General features: G+C 36.7%; 1 protein-coding gene and 1 long non-coding RNA gene across 3 annotated transcripts in view; one reads left to right on the top strand and one right to left on the bottom strand.

Moving 5' to 3' along the window:
* LOC120354900 overlaps positions 1-15976 on the top strand; it is a 126053-nt gene extending 110077 nt beyond the window's left edge. Inside the window, exons 2-3 of the long non-coding RNA XR_005573286.1 lie at positions 5075-5334; positions 14930-15976. This is a non-coding gene — a long non-coding RNA (uncharacterized LOC120354900). The remainder of the gene's footprint in view (positions 1-5074; positions 5335-14929) is intronic.
* LOC120354896 (homeobox protein DBX1-A-like) overlaps positions 1-26910 on the bottom strand; it is a 196178-nt gene that overhangs the window by 161768 nt on the left and 7500 nt on the right. Inside the window, exons 2-3 of one of the 2 annotated variants that reach the window (XM_039442968.1) lie at positions 19629-19824; positions 116-394 (exon numbers count right to left, since the gene is read on the bottom strand). In XM_039442968.1, the coding sequence (XP_039298902.1) occupies positions 116-394; positions 19629-19782 (433 nt within the window). In that variant the 5' untranslated portion in view covers positions 19783-19824. The remainder of the gene's footprint in view (positions 1-115; positions 395-19628; positions 19825-26910) is intronic. The other variant, XM_039442969.1, reaches the window with a different exon arrangement.

Below are 26910 nucleotides of genomic sequence, written 5' to 3'. Positions count from 1 at the left end.
CGGAATGCATTAACATTTCATTGTTTATTCAGAATAGCTAGCCTACTTCAGTTTCAATAATGATATTTCCAAATGAATAGTGATTGTAGAAGAGGAAAGAGTTGATGAATAATACCTTGAAAGGATGGCGGCTTGGCGTGATCGGGTCCCAGGATGGCATTGACGCTGAATTTTAACACAGGGCTCGTCTTGGTGCCCTGCAAAGAGTCTTTTTTCTCTCCTAGGCCTACATGCTCCTCCTCATGAGATGAAACATCACTACTGTAACGATTCCTAGCATCTAAATACCTGGGCGCCGAGTAATGCCTGAATAGAGGCATTTCGTTCTGTGAGTAGGCGAAAGGTGGTGTCAGTTGAAGGCCAATACTTTCCGTTCTCCTTACTGCATCTGCTTCTGAAAAACAATTATTCACACAAATGAATCAATATTCCTCTTCAACCAACATGATAGTATCACACAGCACAACTCGAATAATCAATTAAAATGTATAAATAATGAAAAATTAATGCAGTACAAAACATAGAAAAACAATACACTTTTCCTAAAAGATATATTTTCAGCTCTACAACCCAGTGTAGACTTCGGCTTTCTTCACAACATTCCTCCAAACCTCTCTGTCTTCAATCAATCTTCTACATCTTCTATATCCTTTCTCAATCATCTCTGATTCTATCTTTTCATCATATTCTCGATCTGCCTCTTTTCATTCTCGAGTAAAGCATTGAGCGCTATTTTTGGCATTCTGCTTTCATTCATTCTGTAAACGAACGATCTCAGCCTCTTTGCCTTCACAAAGTGTACTATAGTACAGCCTCTTATTATTGATTTAAGTTCAGCATTATTTTTCCTTTCCACTACTCTTCCTAAACTCTTCTCTACTTTTTCAATGGATTAGAACAGGAGATACAAGACATAAATAGATTGAAAACACTTAAAAACTTACATTATAAACGGAAATTTTCGGGAACTGAGTGCCCTTTCTCAATCGAGCAAAGAGTGGTACAATTTAAAATCCAACGGTTACGACCACAGAGCACGGAGAGTCAATTGTAGGAGTAGAGACCACAGATTACTCGGTGCAGACGGATGGAGAGGAAAAGAGTACAGATTCAGGGGACATCATGGGGTTATTTAGGGGGCGGTTACAAACGGGGGATTTAAGATTTGAGTGGGTTATGAATATCAAAAATTATGAAATAGACACATATTCATGTCTTGTGTCTCCTGTTCTAATATTTATAATTGATATAAATATATAATATATCAATTATATGATTAATTTCATGGATAAGCTGAATGTGATTTCAGGAAGGTCTGAGCACTGAGATGGCACTTCAGAGGTTCATGATGCTGGTTCATAATAGTTTGAATTCTAATGATAAAAACCGAGTCACAGGTGTTTTCCTTGATATGAGAAAGGCATTTGACACGTTTAATCATGATATTCCCCTCAGTAAGATGGAAAGGGTTGGAATAAGAGGACTGGTACATAAGTGGTTTGCATCGTATCTGGAAGAAAGGCACTAATATGTTTTCCTCAATGGTCAAAAAATTTCAGTGAGGAAAATTAATAATGGAGTACCACAAGGTTCGGTCCTTGGGCCAATATTGTTTCTTATCTTCATTAGTGATCTGTACTCCTCATCATTCAAAAGAGAGTTTACAGCATTTGCGGATGATACGGCCCTAACCTAAGGTGAAAAGACAACCCAATTGCTGATGGAGAGTGTTACTCACGATGTTGAAATGCTGTCATTGTGGTTCACGTGTAATAGGCTGAGTCTGAATATTGAAAAGTCTGTAATTGTTAATTTTTCACTGTATCAAGGTTTTCATATGCTCACTCCCATTGAATATCATTCAATTGATTGTCAGGGGCGGCTAAATGATTGTCCTTGTAGCAGTTTTCCACGAATGGATGTTGTTAGATATTTAGGTTTGATGGTCCATGAAAAGCTCAATTTTAAGCAGCACATCCTATCTCTTAAAAACTATTCATACATGTTTCATGAGCAAATTCTATTTTTGAGGTCTCTGTGTCCATTGAATGTCATACGGCAGATTCATTTTGAATCTGTGCACTCCAGACTAAACTATGCTATCACTTGTTGGGGTAGTACTTATCATACTCATGTGAAGCCGCTATCTGGATTACAGAAGTCTTTTGTAAGAATAACGATGAAAAAAACAAAATTGCATGAATCCTTCCTCTCTTTTTGAATTTAAATATTCTGCCACTTGGATATATGTACATTTTTAGAGTTTTGCAGATGTTCTTTAATAGGAGTGGCAATGCTGGCGCAGTTGTGGATATTCAATCATCATCATGACATGGTAATAGAGTTCAATTGCCAAGACCAAGATCCACCATGTTCCAAAAATCTTTCTTGTTTTTAGGTCCAAAATTCTTCAATAATTTGCCTGACAATGTAAGATCTTGCCAATCAAACCCCTTGTACAGTAGATTGATCAGAGAGTGGCTATTCGGTCTTCTTCCGTAGGCGGTCGAAGCTATGTTTTTTGTTGTTCAGTGAGAGATCACATTTCTCAAATTCTTAAAGTTATTTCAATTACTATTTTTTCTGTTGTTAGCTTTCTTATTATTTTTTATTTGTTGTTTGACTTTTAGTTTTGTTTCTCAATGCCTTGTATTTCATTTCCTAGTGGAATTACTGGATACATTATGTAAGGAATTTGACAAACAAATCGATTTTTTTTACTGTAAGAGAGTTTCTGGGGTCTGCAGCAACTCCTCCATGCGTACAGGCGAGCTTCCCTTGCATGAGAGTATATATTGTCAAGAGAATTAAATGCATATAATATTCATAATTGTATTATTTATTATTATCATTAGTTTATGTGCTAGATCAGGGGTCTTCAACCTTTTTTATCCAAGGGCCACATTGTTAATTCTTGGGAGGCTAAGAGGGCCAATAACAAGGATGTACGTGGAATTTGAATTGTGGGGACACACATGACGGAGGATTTGGGTGGTGTACAAAATTATTATATAATATGAGGAGTTTTAAGTATTTTTAAGTAGGGAGAAACAAACCAATTAATTTTATTCCAATACAAAGTCCAATTTATTGAGTGTAAAAAGCTCATAAGAAAACTTGACAATGCATGAATTTATAAAAAGCTACCATGCAAGAAGAAAATACTCATTTTTAGTGAGAATTTGTTTTCCACTTTAATTGTCCACCCATTTAGGATCAAACTTTGTGGTTCCGATCATTAAAATTGATTTCAAATGATCATCTGACAAAAAAGTATTTGGATTTAACAATCTTCATTTTTGAAAATGTCTGCTCACACTTGTAGGTAGATCCAAAAAGAGAAAACAGATCGAGCATGGTTTTTTAAATTTTTTTAAGTCTTTTTCTGGGAGAGAACTGTAAAATGAAAGTAGGTTACCTTCTTTGTAGCGTTCAAACAGGGACATGTACAGTCCGTGCGGACCATTTGCTAATATCTCACAATGGTTGATCGCTGCTTGTTTACAGCTAATTTTACAAATATCAAGAAATGGAGTGACTAGTAAGAGAAGAGCACTGAACTCACTGTTGTTGTCAAAAATGTGTATAAATATATATTTTTAAAAATCTGTTGCAATGACTCTGGGCGGGCCGGACAAAATCCATTCGCGGGTCAGATGTGGCCTGCGGGCCATAGGCTGGAGAGCCCTGCACTAGATGATTGAGTATTATTTTGTATGCATTGTTTTTGACAATAAAGTTTATTTCCACTGATATGACTCGGTTTCATTGACAACATATGCCTCATATTGCCTAATGGACATGATACCCTCTCCCACTTCCTCAATCAACTCAATTCCAACTACTCTGTCTCCTTCACCTGGAATATTTCTGAATCCTGCATCAACTTCCTAGATGTCAATGTAATCCTTTCCAACTCCAATACCCTATCCAACAATACTCTCATCAAATCCACCCACACTCAACAGTTCCTACACTCTCAGAGTTGCCATCCCTACCACATCAAAAGATCCCTCCCACGTTCCCTCTCAATCCGAGGCCAAAAAATTTGCAGTGATCCCTACCATCTTGACCAGTACCTTAAAAAACTCCACCAATCCCTCCTGAAATGTGAGTATCCTGAAAGGTTGTTACAGAAACAAATCTTCTCCAGAACTGGCACTAATCCAACCACAAAAAATCCCACAAACTTAAAAGCTCTGTACCGCCTACTTCCCTGGAATCGAAAACCTCAAACCTGTCCTTATAGATCTGTTTCATGTTGTCTCCTCCAATCACCCTACCAAAAAACTTTTCCAGCAACCACCCACCCTCATTTATAAGCAGCCAAGAAAATTTTCAGTAAAAACAAATCACTCACCTCTGATGAAATTCCAACTCCACCTGGTACCCTAACTTGCAAACGCCCCTGCTGTAAAACCTGTCCTATCACTGATTCTTCCATCTCCTCTACCAGTCCTATAACCAACTACACCCACTAAACCCATCAATCCAGTAACTTCATCTCGAAAAATTGCATCTACCTCCTTTCCTGCAACTTCTGTCCTGCCTTCTACATAGGTGGAACCTCCGGATCAACAATTACAGGGCTTCCTTTAAAAATAATACTTTCCAACCCATCCCCACTCATGGCTCTGAGCACAACAAGAACTTTGACCAATGCTTCAAAGTCAAAGTCCTCGTCATCCTCCCTCCCACAGCCACCTCCATAGATGTCAAGACGAAAGAATTAGCTTTTATTTGGGTGCTTGGAGCTGCTTCCAGTCCTGGTCTCAACAGACAGCAATAGTACCATAGCTATCAACTCTAGATCAACTGTTTAATTAAATTGAAATGAATTTCATCATATCATAATAAATTCCACAGCTATCAAAAATATATTTAATGTTCAATAAGAATGGAAAATAAATTTCATTCAAGTTCAATTCTACAATTCCTTTCTCCAATTTTAGTCTAATTGTTTATTGATTTCTAATTTCAAATCTTCTCTTTTCTATCAATTCATAAGCTACACCTTTTCTTACTCATAATCCACTCAATGATGTGTGTGTTTATCCTCGGTTATTTCTTCCAGGAAGATGACAAAAGACTGACAATGAACTATATGCAGCAAACAACACATGTATTGCAACCTATGGCTTGGTGACATTCACTTTGGACTTCAGTCTCCGCTGCACACTTGCATGGTGATTCATAGTTGCTGATGTAGCCAAGCAAATCATTGGCGTTGACTTCTTACATCACTATGATTTCCTTTTTGATGTTCGCCAACAATGCTTCATAGACCAGTTGACATCATTGGTTGCTGCTGGCCGTTCAGCATCATGCAGATTGGTAAGTAGCATTAAAACTATACATTCTACACTACCATCCACATTCTCTTCAAGAGTTTCCTGACATCACTGGGCCTGCTGGTCATACAACAGCTTCAGTCAAGCATGATACCCTGCACCATATTCTAACTACTCCAGGACCACCAGTCCACAGCAACCCAGGTGTCTCACCCCAGACAAGCTGAAACTGGCCAAGATGGAATTTGAAAGCATGGTGCAAATCGGAAGAGCAAGACCCTCATCCAGCAGCTGGTCATCACCTCTCCATATGGTTCCTGGAAATGATTAAGAGTGGAGGCCCTGTGAGATTACATAGCACTGAATGCAAGAACTGTACCTGATCGATAACCTGTGCCAAACATTGAAGATTTTTCTCATTTTCTACACAATAAAACAATCTTCTCAACAATAGATCTGGTCAAATCATTCCACCAAATCCCAGTAGCTCCAGAATATATGCATAAGACAGCCATCACAACCCCTTTTGGACTGTTTGAGTTTCCATACATGACATTTGGACTCTGCAATGCAGCTCAAACCTCTCAGCGCCTCATGGATAGTGTATTAAGAGGTCTGGACTTCTGTTATGTGTACATTGATGATGTCCTAGTTCTTCAGAGTCAGAGGAGCAGCACCTGCGACTGCTCTTTGAACATTTGACCTCCTATTGTGTTTAGATTAATCCAGGCAAGTGTAAATTAGAAGCAAACAGTGTAAAGTTCCTAGGATACTGTGTGCCAGGAGAAGGCACAAAGCCCTTGGCAGGTAAAGTCGAAGCTGTACTGTCATACCCCAAGCCTACAACAGCTAAGGAGTTGAGAAGTTTCACAGGGATGTTGAACTTCTATCGCCGGTTCCTTCCCAATGCTGCATCTCAGCAAAGCCCTCTCAATGATTTGCTGAAGGACAAGGTGAAAGGAACATCACCTATCAATTGGACAGAAGACAGTGAAAAAAGCATTTCAGCAGTGTAAGCAGAGCCTCAGTAATGCAGCATTACTTGCACATCCTATTCCAGGTGCCCACCTTGCAATCATGTCAGATGCCTCAGATTATGCAGTAGGAGCAGTGCTGCAGCAAAAGTCAGGAAACAATTGGCAACCACTCTCATTCTTCTCAAAAAAGCTAAGTCCTGCTCAACAGAAATACAGTGCCTATGACAAGGAGCTAACTGTGATATACTTGGCCATCAAATACTTCCAACACATGGTGGAGGGCAGGGACTTCACTATCTACAGTGATCAAAAGCCACTGACCTATGTCTACCAACAGAAACCTGAGAAGTGTTCACCACGCCAGTTTCGCCACTTGGAGTACATAGGTCAGTACACTACGGACATCTGTCATGTGGTTGTGACAATGTAGTAGCTGACTCTCTCTCCAGGATCAATGCACTCTCAACATCTTTGGATTATGAAGCTCTGGCCAAGGCACATACCCACAATGAAGAGGTTCAGCAGTTTTTGAAGCCTGACTCTGGAATCAAAATATAAAGGGTCCCTATACCTAGTCTAGAAACCTCATTGCTATGTGACTGCTCAACATGCACGCCTCGCCCTTTTGTCCCCAAAGACTTCAGATGGGCTGCATTCAATGCAGTGCATGGACTTTCAAATCCAGGACGAAATGCTACAGCCCAACTGGCTACACAACGTTCCATCTGGCCATCCATGAAAGCAGACTGCCGAAATTGGGCCAGAGCCTGTCTATCTTGTCAGAAATCAAAAGTGAAAAGACATAATTGGCCACCAGTTGGTACATTTACTACTCCATCTACAAGATTTGAACATGTTCAAATCGATTTGATAGGACCATTGCCTATTTCAGAAGGATATAGATATTGCCTCACATGTGTTGACAGATTCTCCCGCTGGCCAAAGGTTGTCCCTTTGGAGAATATTGAGGCTGAATCTGTGGCTAGATACCTGTTCACTACTTGGATCTCTCGCTTTGGCACACTCCTCCACATCACAACTGATCAAGGCCAACAATTTGAGTCCAACTTATTCCTGCACCTTAGAACCACTCGCTTCAGGACAACTGCATATCATCCATCAGCAAATGGCTTAGTTGAAAGGCTTTACCATCAGCTCAAAGCAGTAATCAGATGTCATGCAAATGAGTGTTGCACTGAAATCCGTCCAGCTATTCTCCTTGGCATACGAGCAGCATGGCGTGAAGATTTCAAGACATCTACTGCAGAAATGGTGTATGGCCAGGTTCTTCGCCTTCATGGAGAGTTTCTGACACCAAACCCCCCAAATGGTCATTCACATCCATCAACATTTGTGACCAGCCTTCAAAGCTATTTCAATGCTCTTAGACCAGTGACAGGTACACGCCATGGAGAGCGAATGCCATTTGTTTTCAAGGACCTTACTACATGTCAGGACGTCTTTGTTCAGACTGATACTTCAAAAGGTGCACTGGAACCACCATACTCTGGGCCACACTTGGTCATCAGCCGAACTGACAAAACTGCAGTAGTACAAATCCAGGGTTCTGACATTACCATCTCAATAGACCGCCTCAAGCTAGCCTTCATCATAGCAGATGATGATCAGCCAATCAGCATCAGTCAAACGATTCCCCCTGCAACAGCCAGCCCTCTACCTGATGCCATCCAGGATCCACTGTAAGATTCTGCCACTCCAGTAGTAACTACCAGAAGTGGTCATTGGGTCCACTTCCCAGATCGCTTGCAAGCTGGTGTTTCGTGATTTGTGTTGTGAAATTGTGAAGTATATCCAGCCAAATCACTGGCAGGGGGGACTGTGGTGTTGCTGAGCCTACAATCGAAGACTGTATATATTTGTATTCCATCTGTGTATCTGTATTGTTTATTGTTTCCTCGCAGGCCATTAACCTTGCATTCCCCTATCCCTATTCATTCTGTTACCATTGTCAAAGCTCCTTTCTTTCAAGTCCATCACACCAACACAGTCATACCTGCATAGTATTTCCACCCCTCACAGCTCACATCCTTTCCTTCTTTGTCTCACTCCCACTCTCTTTTCTATTTTTGTAACTTTCACCTCCCTTTCCCTCTAGATATTATGCCTTCCACGAGACAGTCTAGTTTCAGCATCCCTGTCGAAAACACGTGGCTACCAAAATTTCCTTGTAGCTGGCCTGCCAAATATGATTGTACGGTATTATTTGTAGTTTACTTTATTGGAGTCAGATTATTAAATTCTCATTCAAATATAAACATTGTAATTCAATAATATACACCCATACATCTACAAACGGTTTCTGAGTTATTTAAGAAACAAAATTTCAAATGGCCGCCATCTTGTTTTATGAATTTGAAAAATTATCATAATATTTTTTTGTAGCTTTATCTAGTTGTTATGAATGACTTTGCAAAGTTTCAATATCGTATGTTCAACCATTATTTAGAAGAAAAATAATAAGTGGAAAAAGCGAAATGGCCGCTTTGTGAGTAACTGAAGACTTCCAGACAATTTAAATATGATATTTAGACATGTTTTTCACCCAGGAACAATGCCCAAGAGTATTTGTAGGGAGTTCGTAAACACTCTGTATATTTCTTATGCTACTAAAACTATCTGGATGGCGGCATGAACAGATTTTGTTGAGTATTGGTTGATCATTGACATGACTTGACAGTTATTGTTTCCCATTCTACTGGTGTTGAAGAAGGGGTATTATTAATCGCTCCTCCTTGACTGTTCCATGCCTTCATTGAGATAGGTTTCACCCAACAATAATTTTTTAGTATGTAATAAATTGATTGCTTATTGTACTTTCATATTACTGCTGTTACAATCTTGTATTACTGTATTTTTTGTGAAGGAGACACATATTAGGCATATTGTGTTAATGAATGAATAATGAATATTATTTAGTTGAGTTATTTGCATGCAAAAGTATTTTTTTAACACAAAATTCCTCGCCGTTGCTTCACATGCATCATTTCACATCATCTCCATTCCAATCCATATCACAGAAACTCTAATAATGTTTTCTTTAACAAATTACCTAATTCTAGTGCTCTAGTTATCAGCTGCGTCTGAAAAACATATTTAATGAGAACGTAGGGAATTGTGTGATTTTCCGTTTAACCACACTGGTTTAATTGTAAAATACCACTATAAGTTTTTGAAATGTCATGGTAATGATAAAGAACGCCAAGGAATGCTAAACATCATGGAAACAGTGTAACAGAGTCAGCGACCACATAGTGCAAATGTATTGTAATTTGTATTAGATTTTATTGTGATTGTAATTGTATTTGATTGTGATTTGTATTGTAATTTTGCAATTTGCATTATGTGGTCGCTGAACAGAGTGCTATGATGACTAAAGTAAGGTCCACGTTATAATGGCAGTGGAGAAAGATAGTAGAAGAACGTTGCCGATCCTCTGTCTTGTCAATGCCTTCTATAGACGGTAGCTGATGCAGGTTTATTGATGTAATATTAACGGTTAATTCTCGTTTAAAATAATCAATTATATTTTCCAATAATTTCATAATGAATTTCTCCAATTAATATGAAATATTTTGCTGGAAATTAATTATTTAATTCTACATTGTTGAAAAACGATCTGGCAACAGGGAAAAGCAAGGTAGAGATAGCGCTATCCGCTTTGTTTAATGATAGACAAGGATAGCAATAGCATTTCCAATCAAACACTGCCATTATAACGTGGATCTCACTATAGCATCTGGATAGGTGCTAGTCATTCTAAATTCAAATTCAAGTTTCATATTTTATTCAAAACTATGTTTAATGCTGTTTTGATTATTTGGGAATAAGTATCACCTCAAATTTCCATTTATTTGTAAAGTTATAGTATCACAACCTACAGTAGTATCTGTTCAAATCACTCTAGGTAATGTACAATTACACTCAATTACAGTCAATTTCTTCATGATCTATTTTTATGGCATTGAAAAATCACAATTCCCTGCTATGGAAAATCGAGAGCTACTGAGCTAGTGACGTAATCGTCATGTTTTTTGAGTTGATGTATTACTCGTTATTGTATTCGAATATTTTTCCGATTCTCAATCAAATGATACAACACCCATAATATTGGAGCAATTGCTTTTTATTGTTATATCGTCAACACTTATTATTCTGCAAAAGCTTTGAAAGTCGACAAACCGTTGAGGGGTTTTCTAATGGAAATTTGTTACATGCTGTTTTTCATTGAGAATTTTATTACAGGAGCTCCACCTCAACGCGACAAATGATAAATGAGTTATTGAAATGAATGAATTCGAGGGGATTTCCAGTGTTTAGAGCTGCCTGCTCATTTATAAACGAAAAAGCGCACCAATGCTATTGAATTGATTGCTGGAGTGCGATAAAAAGTAACAAGCCAACGCAACGTTTGCTCCTGCTAATTTCGCTTTCGATTTGTTATGGTTTATCGTAATGTTTTGCAGGAATTTCAAAAATGCTTTGCTTCGTTCTAATATAATGAGTGAGTTTGATAGTTCTTTTTTTCTCGTTCAGCCTCTGTTTTGTGACTGCATTGAGGTATTGTTCACAATCAAATATGTAGGTTTACATTTTACATGTAGGTTTACATGTTTTTTAAAATGAAGGGCCTTCTGATATTAGCTCTAATCTCCCAAATTCCAAGAAATGGTCTTTAATTGAGTGTGGGAGAAATATACTATTCAAATGATAATCTGCTGAAAAATAGTTGTATAATGTGTGTGTTTGATTCAGTTAGATAAATCACATTACGATGGTAACATCTAAATCCTTCATTATCATTTCCTACCTTAATTATTAATTAATCAAGTAAGTACAATAATGCGTGGATCAAGAGGGAAACAACAAATTGATTCGACACTTAGTTCAATTTAGAGTTAATTGAGTTGGACCATTAAATTATTTCAAGCAAATATTCTCCAGTTTTTCTTCTTTCTAATACCTTCTTGAACAACAGGAATTAAATAAATGGTACAATATCGCTCTGGTCGAATATAACACAATATACTGTGATTGGTATGCAGCAAATACCTATTTAAAATCATTAGATTGAGGCTTGAAAGCCTTTAATGGTTAACCAGAAGTGAGTTATCTAAAATTTGAAATATATTAGAGTTATGTACATTATTGGAGTGTCGTTTATTGGGAGATTTACTCCGTTCTTGAATGATGACTCAAAATAACTGAGATGATTTTTCTTTCCACGAATGTTTTCCCTAGAATTGACATTGCTCTATTTTATATTGGATAATTGTTCATCCATTTGGGCACTCAAAGCTAGAATTTTTTGGGTGGTCATTCCGGGGGGATAGGTGGATTGTAGTTTTGAGGGGAGGGGTATTATTTGATGTGTCATGTTTGATTTCTTGGGGAATTGAGGATATTTATTCTAGTTTCGAATAATGTAATATAGTAACTAGGATTCGGTTATTTCTTAGGAATGTGATGGTATCCTTGTGATGGACTCCTTGAATAGATATTATTATTCCTATCAAGCATTTATAGAGTTTTGTGTATTAGTCTGCTACTGGCTCATTCCAGTAATTTTGGCTTTGGGATGGTGGAGGTCATAAGGGAGGGGTTTTCATTGGAGATCTATTTTGTTTTGGTGACTTGTTAGTGTCTGGGTCGAGTAGGGGTACGCGACTAGGTGCCACCCCGACTACTTGTCCCCTTTTAAAACCGGTTTTTAGGGGACAAGTAGACGTGAGCCATACCCGTCCAGTTGTCTCCTTTCTGAGGAGGTAACAAGTAGTCGGGGGGACACCCTGTCGCGAGGGTGCAAGGTGTCAAGTTGTTGTTTACGGTCATGACTAGTTGGCACCTACGGTGCAGTAAGTAAGTGTCAAGTAGTCGGGGTGACAACTACACGGCTACCCACTCGAGTAGCATCAAGGAGGGTCACTGGTGGAAGGTTTTCGGGAGCCTGATGTGCAGCCTCATGGGGAATCTTCTCTATAAAGGTGGGAGGATGCAGCCTATCTGTACTCCGGATAGCATATATACCATGATTAACTCAGTTAATCTTTGTGAGGATGCAATTTTCACTCTTGGGGAACACTAGGCAGTTTAGTAGATATGCGCCCAGTCATACCTGGAGTGTGGCAATGCCACAGCTAGGTCAAACACTTCTACATGACTGGGCTCTCAACGGAGGGATAGACAGCTCCACACATGGTGAGCTTACCATGCAAATCTGTGCGTAAATCCATTAAATTATGTCGTTCCTCATGGAAAAAGATTCGTGATACAAAAACTGCAAACAAGTCTGAAACCAAGACTCGAACATCTCAAAAGGAGAAATTAATGCTTCAAGTGTCAGCTGATGAAGACTTCCATCGTCTCTGAGTTGATTAAAAAAAATGAGAGAAGTTTTAATAGATGTAAGAAAAAATTATAGCAGCTCTTCAGACACAAAATTTGGCGATGCTTTTTTCTACAAATAATGCATTATATGAGAAGGACCTGATAGGCGGAGGGCATTCAGAGAGCAGCTTGGTGATAAGAACGCCACACAAATTGCACTTTCAAAACATACAAACTTGGATGTGCTGCTCATAGTGAGTTGATAGAAACGCTACTCTATTAAATAGTTATTAGTTATTCCAATGTATTCATTATTGCATTGCATAGAGCTATATTGAAGGAATAGACAGAGGAAATATTTTCCATCGAATGTATCAGTGCATATACGGACAATGTAGCAATAATTACAGGAAGGAAAGATGTCCTGCAGGAAACGCATTGTTGTTGAAGAGAGAGGCGGAAAAGATTTGGTTGATATTGAATGAAAGTAGAACGAGGTATTATATGAAGATATCAAGCAGTCAAGCAAGAAGATTTTCACAAAATCTCAGAATTGGTCAGAAAATCTTTCAAGGTGTAAGGAACTTCAGCTACTTGAGGGTTGAATTGAATAACGAAAACAAGATGAGTTACAGCATAAAGCAAAGAGTATTGTCTGGAAATGAAGCATACTTCAGTAACTTGGAACTTTTGAAGAACAGGCTCATATGTAGAAATATATAACTCAAAATATATGAAAGCCTGATTCGACCTGTTGTAACGTACGGCTGTGAATCTTGAATGTTAACAAAAGAAGGCAAGAACCATCTAGGCGTTTTTGAAAGGAAAATTCTGAGAAAGATTCATGGTCCAGTTGAAGAAGGAGAGGGATGGAGGAGAAGAGCTCATTCAGAGCTCGAGGCATTAATAAAAGGCCGAAATATTGTGAAATTTATACAGGCGCAACGGATTAGGTGGTTTGGACATATATGTGTAGAATGAATGGGAACAGAATGCACATACTGTGTCCAAACAGGCATGAGCTCTGAAGGATTGGGCCGACCTTCCCACTACTCACACACACAAGCGCAGTCTCATTTTATGAGTGTGAGTAACACTTTTTGTTAATATTCAAGATTCACAGGTCGAATCAGGCTTTCATATATTTGTGAGTTATATCAATGACGCAGGTAGGCCGGGCGTGTGTGCCTGCCCGTGGGGGAGCGAGGGTCGGCTTAATCTTTCAGGGCTCATGGCAGTTTGGACAGACTATAAAATAATATTCAAGGAAAGGCTACATTCCAGAAGGAAGAGAGGAAAACCAAGAATGAGGTGGAGGGATGAAGTAAGAAACAATCTGCAAAAAATGGGAAGTAGAGGATGGAAACGAATGACAGAGAGCCGAGAAGAATGGAGAGCTGTAGTGGAGGCGGCCAAAGCTGATATTGGGCTGTAGTGCTGAAAAAACAAGTTATTCCCAAAAAAATTTCCTGTGCTCTTCAGCCCAGGGTGGGCTTTGGCCTCCTCCACAACATTTCTCCAATCATCTTCAAGAACAAGTCTGGGATCTCTACCTGCGAGGTGATTAGCAAACGGCCCTATCGAAGGTCCACACGGTTCTGTCACTTAATGAGAACCATTCAAAGATTCATTGTTTTAAATATTCCTGTGTACTGAGTAGATGAACAATATTTCTGTCACAGACATCTCCAGAAGGCTTCTTTTCCAACATGTTATAAGATCTAAGTTTTTTGACCCAATGAGAACAATGACTTCATATTTTCCTAATCAAATAGAAGGACTAATAAAATTTTCAACCATAAAATATGAATAAATATGAATTTATAAAGTACTAGCTTGCCCGGCGTACTTCGTACCGCCAATAAGCCAACGTAACTCATGTCACACTTGACTTTATTTGGTGAATCATGAAATTTATCTGAATGAAAAATCAAATTAAATCAAATTTATTTCGCCACAACAAAAATAATAATCCTCAATACAAAGTTGAAAAAAACATATTGATCAATATTATATACACGAAAAACAAAATAACATGTTTGGCGCTGCCTGCAAAATCGAAGTTTGAGTGCTGGCAGCGAGTATCGATATCAATTTTCAATATAAAAAATTCCAATGAAGAAATGAATAGATGAAACAAGAATTAATATACATATGAAAGGAAATATAAATAAACATAGTATAAATAAAAAGGAAAAGTAAATTCAAAAGTGTAATTTGAAGCACTAAAATATATAATTAGCCTAATTACTGAATGATGAATTCCATTATGTGGCTTAGAAGATAAATATTACAATATTATTATATTTGTTTCAGTCTCAATAGTCTTGAGACTACCCAGACGAAAATGTCGAGGAGCATACTTGGTCTACGGTTGAATCAGCGAGTCAGAAACACCCAGATTCTGCAGCAGGTGAGAATTAAATATCTTCAAAAGGAAGCGCATCTCGTCAAATGGAAATGGGCAGGACATGTGGCGAGGATGGCACCGGAACGCTGGGCAAAGATATGCACCAAATGGATTCCGCGCGACAGAAGAAGAACGAGAGGACGCCCAGCCATTAGATGGAGGGACGAGATCGCTCAGCGTGTAGGAGATATGTGGCCGACAACAGCCAGGGATCGGAGAAGGTGGTAGAGAATCATGGACAATTTGTAAATATATTGTAAATTTTGTTATTTCTAGATGTTTTTTGTAACTGCCAACCAAAAATTACCTCAATTGAGAGGCTTTTGTTCATTTCATGAATGTCAATAAAGCTATTATTATAATTAGTATTATATTTGTGGTCAGAAAAATGAATTAAAAATCACAGAGTAGAAGACAGAGAATGAATCTGAGAAAATATATTTGAGGTTTGGAAGAAAGATAAAAAAGTAACTGCAATAAAAGAAATATAGGATAGTTAAATGAAGGTGGCATTTACTAGTTCATTATGTGTGAATGAATTGCGAGATATTCACTGACTTTATCCATTCTGCTATCTTTTTAATACTAGTTTTTGCTATTAAGTTATCTGGTATGAGATTGATCAGTCTGTTACTTATGTAAGGGAATTGTCTCCGGCATACAGTCATGTCTGTTCTATTGATTTGGAAATTACCCTGCATACGGAAATCGTAAGTTCTAATTTGTGGTGTGAATTGATTTATATTTTTAATTATATATAGTATTATATTCTTAACAAATAACTGTCTGAACTGTTAATATTAGAAATTCAATGAAAAGGAGATGTGTAGGGTATCTTCTAGGTCGGCCAAGTGCTGCTTTTATTATGTGCTTTTGAATAAGATAGATTTTATTGAAATGTGTGTCTAATGCTCCACCCCATACCCTAATACCATATTGCAAAACCGACTGGGCATAAGCGTAGTATATTAACAACAGGATATCTAGATCACCCAGCCCGTTTAATCTATGAAATTTATGGATGACAAGTTTCATATTTATGCAAGTATTATTTATGTGAGCATTCCATTTGAGTTGTGAATCCAACATGACTCCAAGGTATTTTGTCTCTCTTACTCTCTCCAGTTTTTGACAATCACAGCCTTCATCTCTCTCCCGCAAGCCTACCCACTCACCATAATTGTTATTATGAGTGCAGTCTGAGTAGTGGATTTTTATTGCAATTCGAAATGTATCAGTCGGGATAGCCATTTCTGATGGAGAGAAAAGCATGTATACACTATTTTTCACATCAAGTGTCAGTGTATGATGATCAAGCCATGACTTCACTTTGGTCAGACCAGACTCAGTCAAACGCTTAGTCTCTTGCCAGCTGGATCCAGTGAAAATGAAGGCCGTATCATCTGCAAAGGAGATTGCATGACATCCGTTTATGTGGATTTTCAAGAGTTCATTGATATAGACTAAAAATAATATCGACGATAGAACAGTACCTTGAGGAAGACCATATTCAGACAATGTCACTTTGTTGGTTTCAAGGATCTGTACTCTTTTATGCAAGTAACCTTTAAATAAATTTTACACATTTCTCCGGAAACCTACTCTCTCCAGTTTATGCAGAAGGACACTATGAGGAATGGTATCATAGGCCTTAGCCAGGTCTAGAAAACTGCCAGGGTTTTTTTACTGTTTTGGAAGTTTTGAGTTATAATTCTTACCAACTCAGTCATTGCGTCTTCGGTGGATTTTCCCTCTTGGAAACCGTATTGGTTAGCAGTAATAAATTTTGTAGGGTATACCGATAAACGTTTCTTAATTATCTTCTCAAAAAGTTTCAATAGTTTGCTGATAAGACTGATGAGGCGGTAATTCTCGGGCGCCTTCCTGTCACCAGATTTATAAAGTTGAATTATTTTTGCAATTTTAAAATGAGATGGAAAATGGCCAAATTCGAAACACTCATTAAATAACATTGACAAAGGTTAAGCTATGTACTCAGCAATATTCTTCAAGCATATGTTGCCTATTCCATCCATCCACGGAGAGGCATTACTTTTCAAGTTCTTAATACAAAGTAATACCTCATCATAACTCTATGGGTGCAAAAATAATGAATTCAGAGAGTTTTCCGCTGAATAAGGTGGGTACTGTGAGTTTAGCAATTTTTTTGTAGACCTATCCTGGATTTTCTTGCATAATTTCTTCCTACTTCCGAAAAATATTTATTCATAATAGCGGGGTCAATTTCCGGTCGTTTATACTTACGTTGCATCTCTAGCATCTCCTCTATGCAGTTCCAAGTCTTTTTACTATTACCTTTGGAGTTTGATATTTTAGTTCTGTAATAGTCAAGTTTAGTTTTTTTAATAAGCTTGTTCAACATTTTATAAGTATTTTGTAATTGGACATTGAAGGGTTGACTGTTCAATTTTTTATGCATCTTGTCTCGTTCCCTGATGGATCTTATCAACCCTGGAGTTATCCATTTTTTTAGTGGTCTATTTCTGATTTTAATTTTAATTCGAACAGTAGCGGATTTTATGTACCGCATCAGTTTTCAGTAAAATTCATGAATTTTATCATCTAAATACATATTATCGCCATTAAAAGAAGTCTCATTCTCCCATTTTTCTTGTTTTAACTTGTCAATCAATTCAATATAATCAATTTTTTCAGTGAATATCTCTCCAATTCCCTTCAAACCAGTGTATGAGTTTCCTAAGTGGTAAGTTGTACAGAAATGGTCCGCAAAATACGTTTTTCGTATAGAGCTTAGGACATAACTATCTCTAAAATTAAATTTTTTCCAAAATATATGATCTGAACATGTATTCGAGTTACCTGAAATACGATTAGGTTTATTTATAAGGGATTGCAGACCATACACTTGCAAGAGACTGTTGTATTCCGTTGCTAAGTTACTATTGCTTAAAATGTCAATATTTAAATCTCCAATGAAGAGAACATTTTCAGTTCTATGTATATCAGATAAACTCGTATCTAGGTCATTCAGAAAAGCTTCTATATTCGAGGATGGAGATCTGTAGACTGCAAATAATGTGATAGGGTGTTTGAAAGCCTCTAATCTAATAGCGATAATATCTGCTTCCGATTTCTGACAATCAAGATAGCGTACATCAATAGATTCCTTCACAAAAATACACAATCCGTTACTTTCATTCAGTTGTCCTGGTTTATCTATAACTGTATAGCCATCGATGCTATAGTGGAAGTTCTTATCTTTTGTCATCCAAGTTTCGGTTAAAACTATAACATCATACTTTATAGTACAGTTCTGTAGAACATAAATGAATTCGTCAAAATTCTTACACAAGCTTCATATGTGAATGATATTTAAGAAGATAGGTATGATTGAGTATCCTTTTCGAATGATAAAAACAGATTTTCCACCATTTCGGAACCGCCATTTTGAATCCAACTTATTTTTTTAAAATTGAAATGCGGTCATATTCCGATACAGGATTTCCATAGAAAAGGTAGGGTGAAAACTGCACATCGATATCTCAAACCTTTCAAAATTTATTCTCATTCATTTCCTTTATTATAGTTTAAAAGATGAGAAAAAAATTCTGTTTCATGCCGTTCTGTCAAGTAGTTTTAAAGTCTATAGGGAACAAACTAACACACAGACATTCATTTTAATATATTATATAGATTTTGAATAAATATGTATATAGAGATGAATAGTATTGACTTGCTAATTCTATGTGTTCAACGCCTTTGTGTTGATGAACAATGTCCAACCCCCTGTTGGAGACACCTGATTCTACCTGCGAAGATTCATCCTGTCTTATGTCAAAACCCTTTAGCCCCAAAGAGTATTGGTCCCAAAGTTCCAAGCACCTGTGAGTAATAGAGTCTATTAAGAGCTGTGTACAGTGTAATATATATATAGCACATAACAGAAGACACTTTAAAGTTTGTAATATAAATTAAAGCAGGAGACACGATAAAAATATATTGAAAACACTTAAAAACTTACATTAGAAATGGGGGGAAATTTTCGGAGACTGAGTCTCCTTTCTCAACCGAGCAAAGACGGATTTTTCCTCAACCTGAAAAAACTGCAGTCTGCTCGGTTGAGAAAGGAGACTCAGTCTCCGAAAATTTCCCCCCATTTCGAATGTAAGTTTTTAAGTGTTTTCAATCTACTTATATTGTGTCTCCTGTTTTAATTTATATATATATATATATATAATATATATATATATATATATATATATATATATATATTTATATCATGGTGGGCGTTCTAGAGAGTAGCCTATCCGACCACACAGGACAAATCAAACTGCCAAGGAAATCGCTGTGGCTATTAAAGAGACCCATCCGACCTCAGAGGACAATCCTTGAAACACTATTCCGACCTTCAAGAACCTTCAACGCCTTCATGTAATGCCTTCACATAACACAATACAAACATGAATAATACCGGTAATTCATGAGTGAATAATAAAGCTATCAATTCATATAAAACATTATTATATTATAATTTCCTTGTAAATTTTCATCGCAGTGCCTTTCACTTTAGAGCGGAGCTCTGTGCGCTGATATTCAAGCTGAATGTTTTGGGAAGTGACTCACCATTATCGTGTTCGGGACTGGAAACATCGCATTCGCCTTCATCATCAGTGGCATCGGTTGCATCGGTCTTATTCCGACGCAGCCGGTAGTCGGTCGGTCTGTCTGAACTGTCGGGACCGGCCAGCAGGTTCTCAACCAGGAACGGCGATGTCATTCTTCCACTTCAGATCGCTTCGGTTCGGTTCATCTTTGAAATCTGCAAGCCAACAGACAACACACAAAACCATTCAACGAAGCTTGCCAATAGAAGGGTGCTTTCGTGAAATTCTGCCCATTCGGATAGAGAAATGATACTTTTGGCTCTTATAGGAGTGTACACACATCGACAGGAAATTCGAAGCAAATACAAACTAAGATGGAAAATTTGAATTCAAGATGCATTCAGAAAATATGTCAAGACCCACGAATCAAGCTAAGATATCACAATACACATTCACATTCAAATTAAATCAATGGTAAAATAATCTATCAGTCCAGGCAACGAACTTACCAACTAGTTCAAAAAATCAAGGGAATAACTATTCCAAATCACGCAATCTTCTATCATTTGATGTAGTCAACATGTATACTTCTATCCCCACTAATTAAGCTATTAACATTTTAAAGCAAAACTTGATTGAAAATGATGTGAACAGTAATAAAATAGATGATTTAATAGCATTAACAAAAACATGTATAGATCAAAATTATTTCACTTTCAATGACACAATTTATAAACAAAAGGAAGGTTTAGCTATGGGATCACCATTATCAGGATACCTTGCTAACATATATATGAACAACTTGGAAAAGTCTAAAATTATGAATAATAATAATAATCCTTTGAGAGAAAATATCATTTATTGGTATAGATATGTTGGTGATATAATATGCTTATACAATAATAATGATGAAACACATGAAGATTTGGAAAAATATTTAAACTCAATTTCACCTTCTATAAAATTTACTATGGAAGTTCAAAAAGAGAAAATAAATTTTTTAGACTTGGAAATAAGTGAGAGGAATGAGAAACATAATTTTAATATCTTCAGGAAACCCACACATACAAATTCTCTTATTCCAAGAGACTCTAACCATATCCATGGCAGCAAAAAACAGCAGAATTCAGATCAATGATCTATAGATTGATAAATATTCCTATGTCAAAAGAAAATTATGAAAAAGAAGTGAAAATTTTAAAACATTTTGCAGTAACAAATGGATATGATACCAAATTTATAAGATGATATATAAGCACAAATATAGACAAATTAATCCACAAAATGATAGAAATTCAGAAAATAAGGAATATATTTGTGTTCCATACAACACTATTCTCAATAAGGCAATTAGGAAGACATTCGCAAAAAATTTTATTTAGGATACAAAACGAAGCTTTTGATTTAATGAAGAAGATTTCTAATAAAAAATACAACAGGAACAATTTAAAAAATCAGGCGTTCATAAACTGGAATGTAGTAATTGTGAAAAATTTTACATTGGTCAAACAAGTAGATGTTCTCAAAAAAGGCTTAATGAACATATTCAGGCTTTAAATTCAAAAAATACTACTCAGAAATCAGCGTTTGCTGAGCATTCAATTGAGAATAATCATAATTATATCAATATAAATTCTAATATGAAAATATTAAGCATTGGTAGTGAAAGTAATAAATTGAATGTAAAAGAAGATTTTTATATCTATAAAACTGCAAAATTGAATAGGAATAATTTAATAAATATAATCCAATTTTACTTAAATAATCCTATTTTTGATAAGATTCAAAGTGAATAAATAAAATTTAAAATTTTTGAATATAAATTTAAATTCAATAACTTTTACAAGAAATAAATTCGTCATATGAATTTAAGCATATGTTCGTTATATATCAATTAGTAAAAAGTTATTGAATTTTATTTTATTTCATAACCTGAAGATGGTGTAAACCGGAACTAGTTGTTCAACTATTTTAAAGTTTTTTTAAAAATAAAGGGTGCTATAAGATTTATTTTGTTTTATTGATTTGAAAGTAGCCCATGTCAATAAGTATTTTATCTATTCTATGTATATGATGTTTTGTTTTATTTGTAACTTTAAATTGTATTGGAGGGTTCAGTGTAAGAGAAGACTGGCTGCGGTCCAACTTCACCCTCCTAGGTTTTAGATGAAGGCAGCAGATCAATCGATCAATCTGGTGGTGAATAGAATGAACTAGAGGAAAATGGGATTGTAATGATTCAATTGCAGATGAATAAGTCATAATTCATCAAACGAAACCACCATTAATATGCTAGCAAATACCCTGAAGACTTTTACAGCGATCTTCAGTTGCAAACGTTTTCAAGGTATTCAATAGTATGATGATTACAATTAATGTTAATTAAATGTTATAAAGTAGTCTCGAGTTTCCACTTCCGAAACACTTTTCACATGTTGATGAATTCTGATGAGAAAATTAGATTGTAAATTCAGTATTAAATAAGTGGACAGTAAAAGAGTGGACTGTATAAAAGTGTAATAAATAAAGATGTTAAGAGCTACAATGTGTAACACTTAGTTTATTACCATCAGAATTCCAACAAAAAAAATTGAGATTGAATTGTAGATTTGTTGAACACACAAGATATAATAAGGCCTACCATACACATTTCGATCGGTCTTCAGTCTTCAGTCTTCACTCTTCAGTCCGGGTCTTAAGGCCGATCGAAACGTGTATGGTGTCGCCTCAAGACGAAAAGTGATCTCAAGGCCGGATTTCGGCCGCACTGGAATCAAGTGAGGCCCGGCCTCAAGACGGATTAAATTTTAATTGCTCTTGAGACGGAACTGAACGTGAATGGGGAAACCTGGTTTCGTCTTAAGGCCAAAACACCCGCTCTTCCCCCTCTGCCATATTTTCTACCCTCGGTCAACACGTTTTGCACGTATTATGGATAGCCTAGCAAAATTATTCTAAAAATCGATTTCTTGAAAAATCGATTATCGAAAAAAGAAATCGATTTCACAAAAAATCGATTTTTTGAGATAGTCGATATTCATTATTCATCCCCAGTTGTGCCTCAGTGTGAGTAGGAGAAAGTTAACAGTCACAATAAAAACCGGTTGTTTCAGGAAACGAATACTGCACTGATCATCCCCTAGTTTCACTTCAGAGTGAGCGAATAGTTGAGGAATCAACACATTCCCCAAGCAGTAGGGTCAGTGTGTGTGTAGTAGTGTGGTGTTTTTGGACTGTGGCATCACATTCGGCTGAATAAATTATCTGCTGAGGCTGGTATGATAATATATGATTATCATATTCCTATATCATAGTTGTAGTTGATCACATAAAATGAGATAAAAATAAGATTTCCTATTTTCCTCTCTGTTCAAATATGGTAATAATGATATGATCAACTAAGATAATAGAAATATTACTGTGTAATACCTGTCTAGTCCTGTCCTAGTAGTGCTAAAAAAGTTTCTGGGTTGAAGGATTGAAAGAAATTCAACTTTTATGATAAAATTGATAACATCGCGAAGATTTGTTTTTCTTTTGAATATAACTTCTCCCAGAATCATGGGGCATTGTAATGTGTAACAAATTTATATCAAATTAACGGAGAGAATGTCTCCTTTCTATTGGTGTCTGAATGATTTTTATCCGACCCATAATAATTTTTTAATGAATGATCAAGTTCGTCAACGTCGATACATTTCGAGCAGAAAACATCAAATTTTCGTCATGCTCGAAACTTTTTTGTTTTGAAAGATAAGTGGGTGGTGAAAGCGAGAAAGTTCCACAGAATTATTTTGAAATTATTTTCAATTGTCAAAAGTAGTCGGAAGGTCGTATTTTGGTCTCCAAGGAATTTTAAAGTTAGGAGAGCGTCTGCATGGTATGTATTGTGTACCAAATTGTATGCTAAAGGCTGATAATTTACAAAATATTTGTAGGTCCTTAATAGATGACATGTCGCCTTGAACTGAATTTACTATCACAGAATGTATTTTACTATCACAGAATGTATTGCACTAAAATTTGACTAAAATTGCACTAAAATATTTCACAAATCTGCACAAACGCCCACCTTCCAATAGAGCTACCGCGCGACTGGATACGCAACGGCCCCAAGGCCGATCGGTACGTGAGTGGGGAGACCGCCATTGAGGCCCAGCCTTAAGACCGGGACTGAAGAGTCCGGGCCTTAAGACCGATCGAAACGTGTATGGTAGGCCTAATCCTTGTGGACCGACTCCTTGAGTACGGACCGGTAGATAATAAAACATACACAGAAATAAGAACAGGGCTGACTGGTTAAATGCGAACCACAGCTTATAAACTAGGTGTTGACTGACTGGTTAAATGCGGACCAACGGCTTAACCTACAACAGTAGACGGTTGAATAACAACGAGAATAAATCCAAGTAATTAGCCAATTTGATGAACTGTCTTTTGACAATAATATGTCTTGAAAATAGTTATTCAGTTTGAAAATAATTCGGTTGTGATGACAAGAAACTGCATGGACAGTCAGTCATACAGATCAAACAATGTAAGTGAAAATAATTTAGTTGAATCAAAAATATGTAACAAAAAAACAATTATGCAATTAAAAAACAATTGAAGTTTGAAGATTCCAAGAACAAAACAATGGATATGAATTTAAAAAATAATCAGTTGATTATTCAAAATGAGTTACAAGAAATTTAAATTTTGTACTAAGTCACCTTAAAAAACCTGATGCAACAAAAATGCAAAGTCTCAAAGGGTATTGAAACAGATTCTAAAAATACTAAATTGATTGAAAGATAGTTGATATTGATTTAGTTTTATCACCTCGTATAGATTAACATATGATGATATAAATTGATCGCACCAATACTAAATAATCAGTTATTTCATACGAAAATATCTAATGCTGAAAACATAACCTAATTTGGTAGTTATTTCAAAATGTAAATAATGGAGTAGAAATCACACGACGTTAAAAAAAGGGGAATGAACTCTGAATAAGGGACAATGGAATAATTAAATGCAGTGACATTTATACTCATCTGAAAACATATCATGGGGCCAGGCCTTGTCCAAAGTAAGGCACAGGAAAGTGAAAGAGATCCACGATGGATCCGAGACCGGCGACGATGCGGTAATTGGTTGGCAGGAGTCAGATGCACTCCTCAACACCCAAGTACAATGAAGCGGCGAAGACCAAGATGACGACTCAAGACCGACGTTCTGCGATGTCCTCAATGGAGCATCAAGGTGATGATATCCCGTCGACGACGTGGACCGACGTATACTTCAGGGATGGAAATGATCATTTGAAGTAGACGTGGATACAAGTGGAAGAGCAGGACAGAAGAGATGTATGCCAATTGACGATACAAAAAAGTTCATACGGAACTGTACTACTAAGTTGGGAACTTAGTTCAATTGTAATAAATCCTAGTGAGTAATTTGAGCCGCGTTCAACAGGATGAAGCACGGAGACGAGAGGCACTCACAGCAGAGGCTAACTAGCAGGTATTGGACTCCGAGAGAGACGAACGATGGTCGTCTGTGGAATTGCTATGGAGCAAATTCCCGAGAGAAGAGAAGGCAAACGCTGGTTGCCGAACGAGCTGGTTCACGTTGAACACGGAGACGAAAATTGTAACAAGAGTCCAAGAGGAGTTCAAGTACACACAAGTTTTGAGTCCAAACCTGAATAACATAAAATTACTCACTGGAAGTTATTGACGAATTGTTCACATTGAAAAAAGTTGCAGGATGAAAAACAATTTTGAGGATAACGATGCACATTAAAACTTGATGAAAACACTAGATTAAAACTGTAAGCGTGGCCTTGTGCCATGAACACTAACATATTTGTCACGGAGCATAATTACTTGGAAATTAATTACATTGAGAAGATTAATTGAAATTAAGACACAATGATGTTAGGAACACCAAGTGTTGGTGAAAAAGTGAAAGAAATGTATTCCATCAAGGAAATACATGTAAAAGACGCTACACCGACGTTAACTGAAAATCAACCCTTGACGCCATATTGATGAAGAGTGTAGCTTCATCGACAAGAAGCCGGAAGTGCCTCAAAAGTTTAGCTTCCCATGCACAATGGAAGCATAGGAAAGATGACGCGGGAAACGAAGCGTCATCTGAGAATAAACAATACAAAAGAAAAAGAGAGAAAAACTTGAGTGGCAAAAAACAAATTCTAATTTTAGGATTCACATAGAAATAAATAGGATTTACATAGAAGAGTTTCCAACCTAGAACAACCAGAGCTACCAATCTATACGGAAACAACTTCCTAGCAATAAATGACGTATTATAGTGACGTAATCTACCGACGCAGACGACACGTTTGCGAGGCAAATACAAAATGGAAAGAATAAACTAGGGACTAATGAGATTTGATTCGCGAGATTCAACACATGTTTTGTAAATTTGAGCGTTACAAATCGCTGAACCTAATCTTCGGTATACCGAATAAGACTTGATAGGCCTTCATATCTAAGGTACGCTACAAATGGGGAATGGGACACGGTGTCATCGAACTATCAACTACTGATACCAAAGTCCTAGTAATCAAGTAAAATTCAATTTAAGATTTAATTCCTCAGCAACTATAGTCATACACTCTCCTAACACCGACGTATTTATAATTTGGATCAGGGTATGGGGGAACTAGAAAAATTGAATTTTAACGCTTTGTGGATAATCTACAGGAATACAACGGATAAGAAATATCTAGGATGTCACGTAGTTGCAAATGAATATGGAAAAAAACTCATGTAATATTCTGACAGCTGCCCACGCTTTCTCAGGCAGTAGTACTACTAGTAAATTACGGACGAAGAATGGAATTCATATTGAGATGAGATCCAATACATACACTTTACTAGAGAAAATTGGTTAGGAGGAACTGTGTGAAGAGGATCTCATTGATTGCAAGAGAATAATTATTTATAAATCATCTCGAGAAAAAAGGAGAAACCTGTGTTAACGGCCCATATAGAATTACAATTTTCAATCCATCTTCTCTGTAAGAAACATTATAATCAACTCTTCAGGTAACACCCGACAGCTTCAGACGTTCGTTATTTCTGTGCACAAACTTATTTAAGGAATAATCCATTAGTAGACGATAGATACGTGCAGGAATACATTCAACTTATTACCATTTCAAAACACAAACTCATTCAAGGAATAATCCATTAGTAGACGATACATACGTGCAGGAATACATTCAACTTATGACCACTTCAAAACACAAACTCATTCAAGGAATAATCCATTAGTAGACGATAGAT

The sequence above is a fragment of the Nilaparvata lugens genome, chromosome X, assembly GCF_014356525.2.
Source record: "Nilaparvata lugens isolate BPH chromosome X, ASM1435652v1, whole genome shotgun sequence".
NCBI lineage: Eukaryota > Metazoa > Arthropoda > Insecta > Hemiptera > Delphacidae > Nilaparvata > Nilaparvata lugens.
Note: the sequence above shows the minus strand (reverse complement) of the source record. Positions and strands in the feature narration are given on the sequence as shown.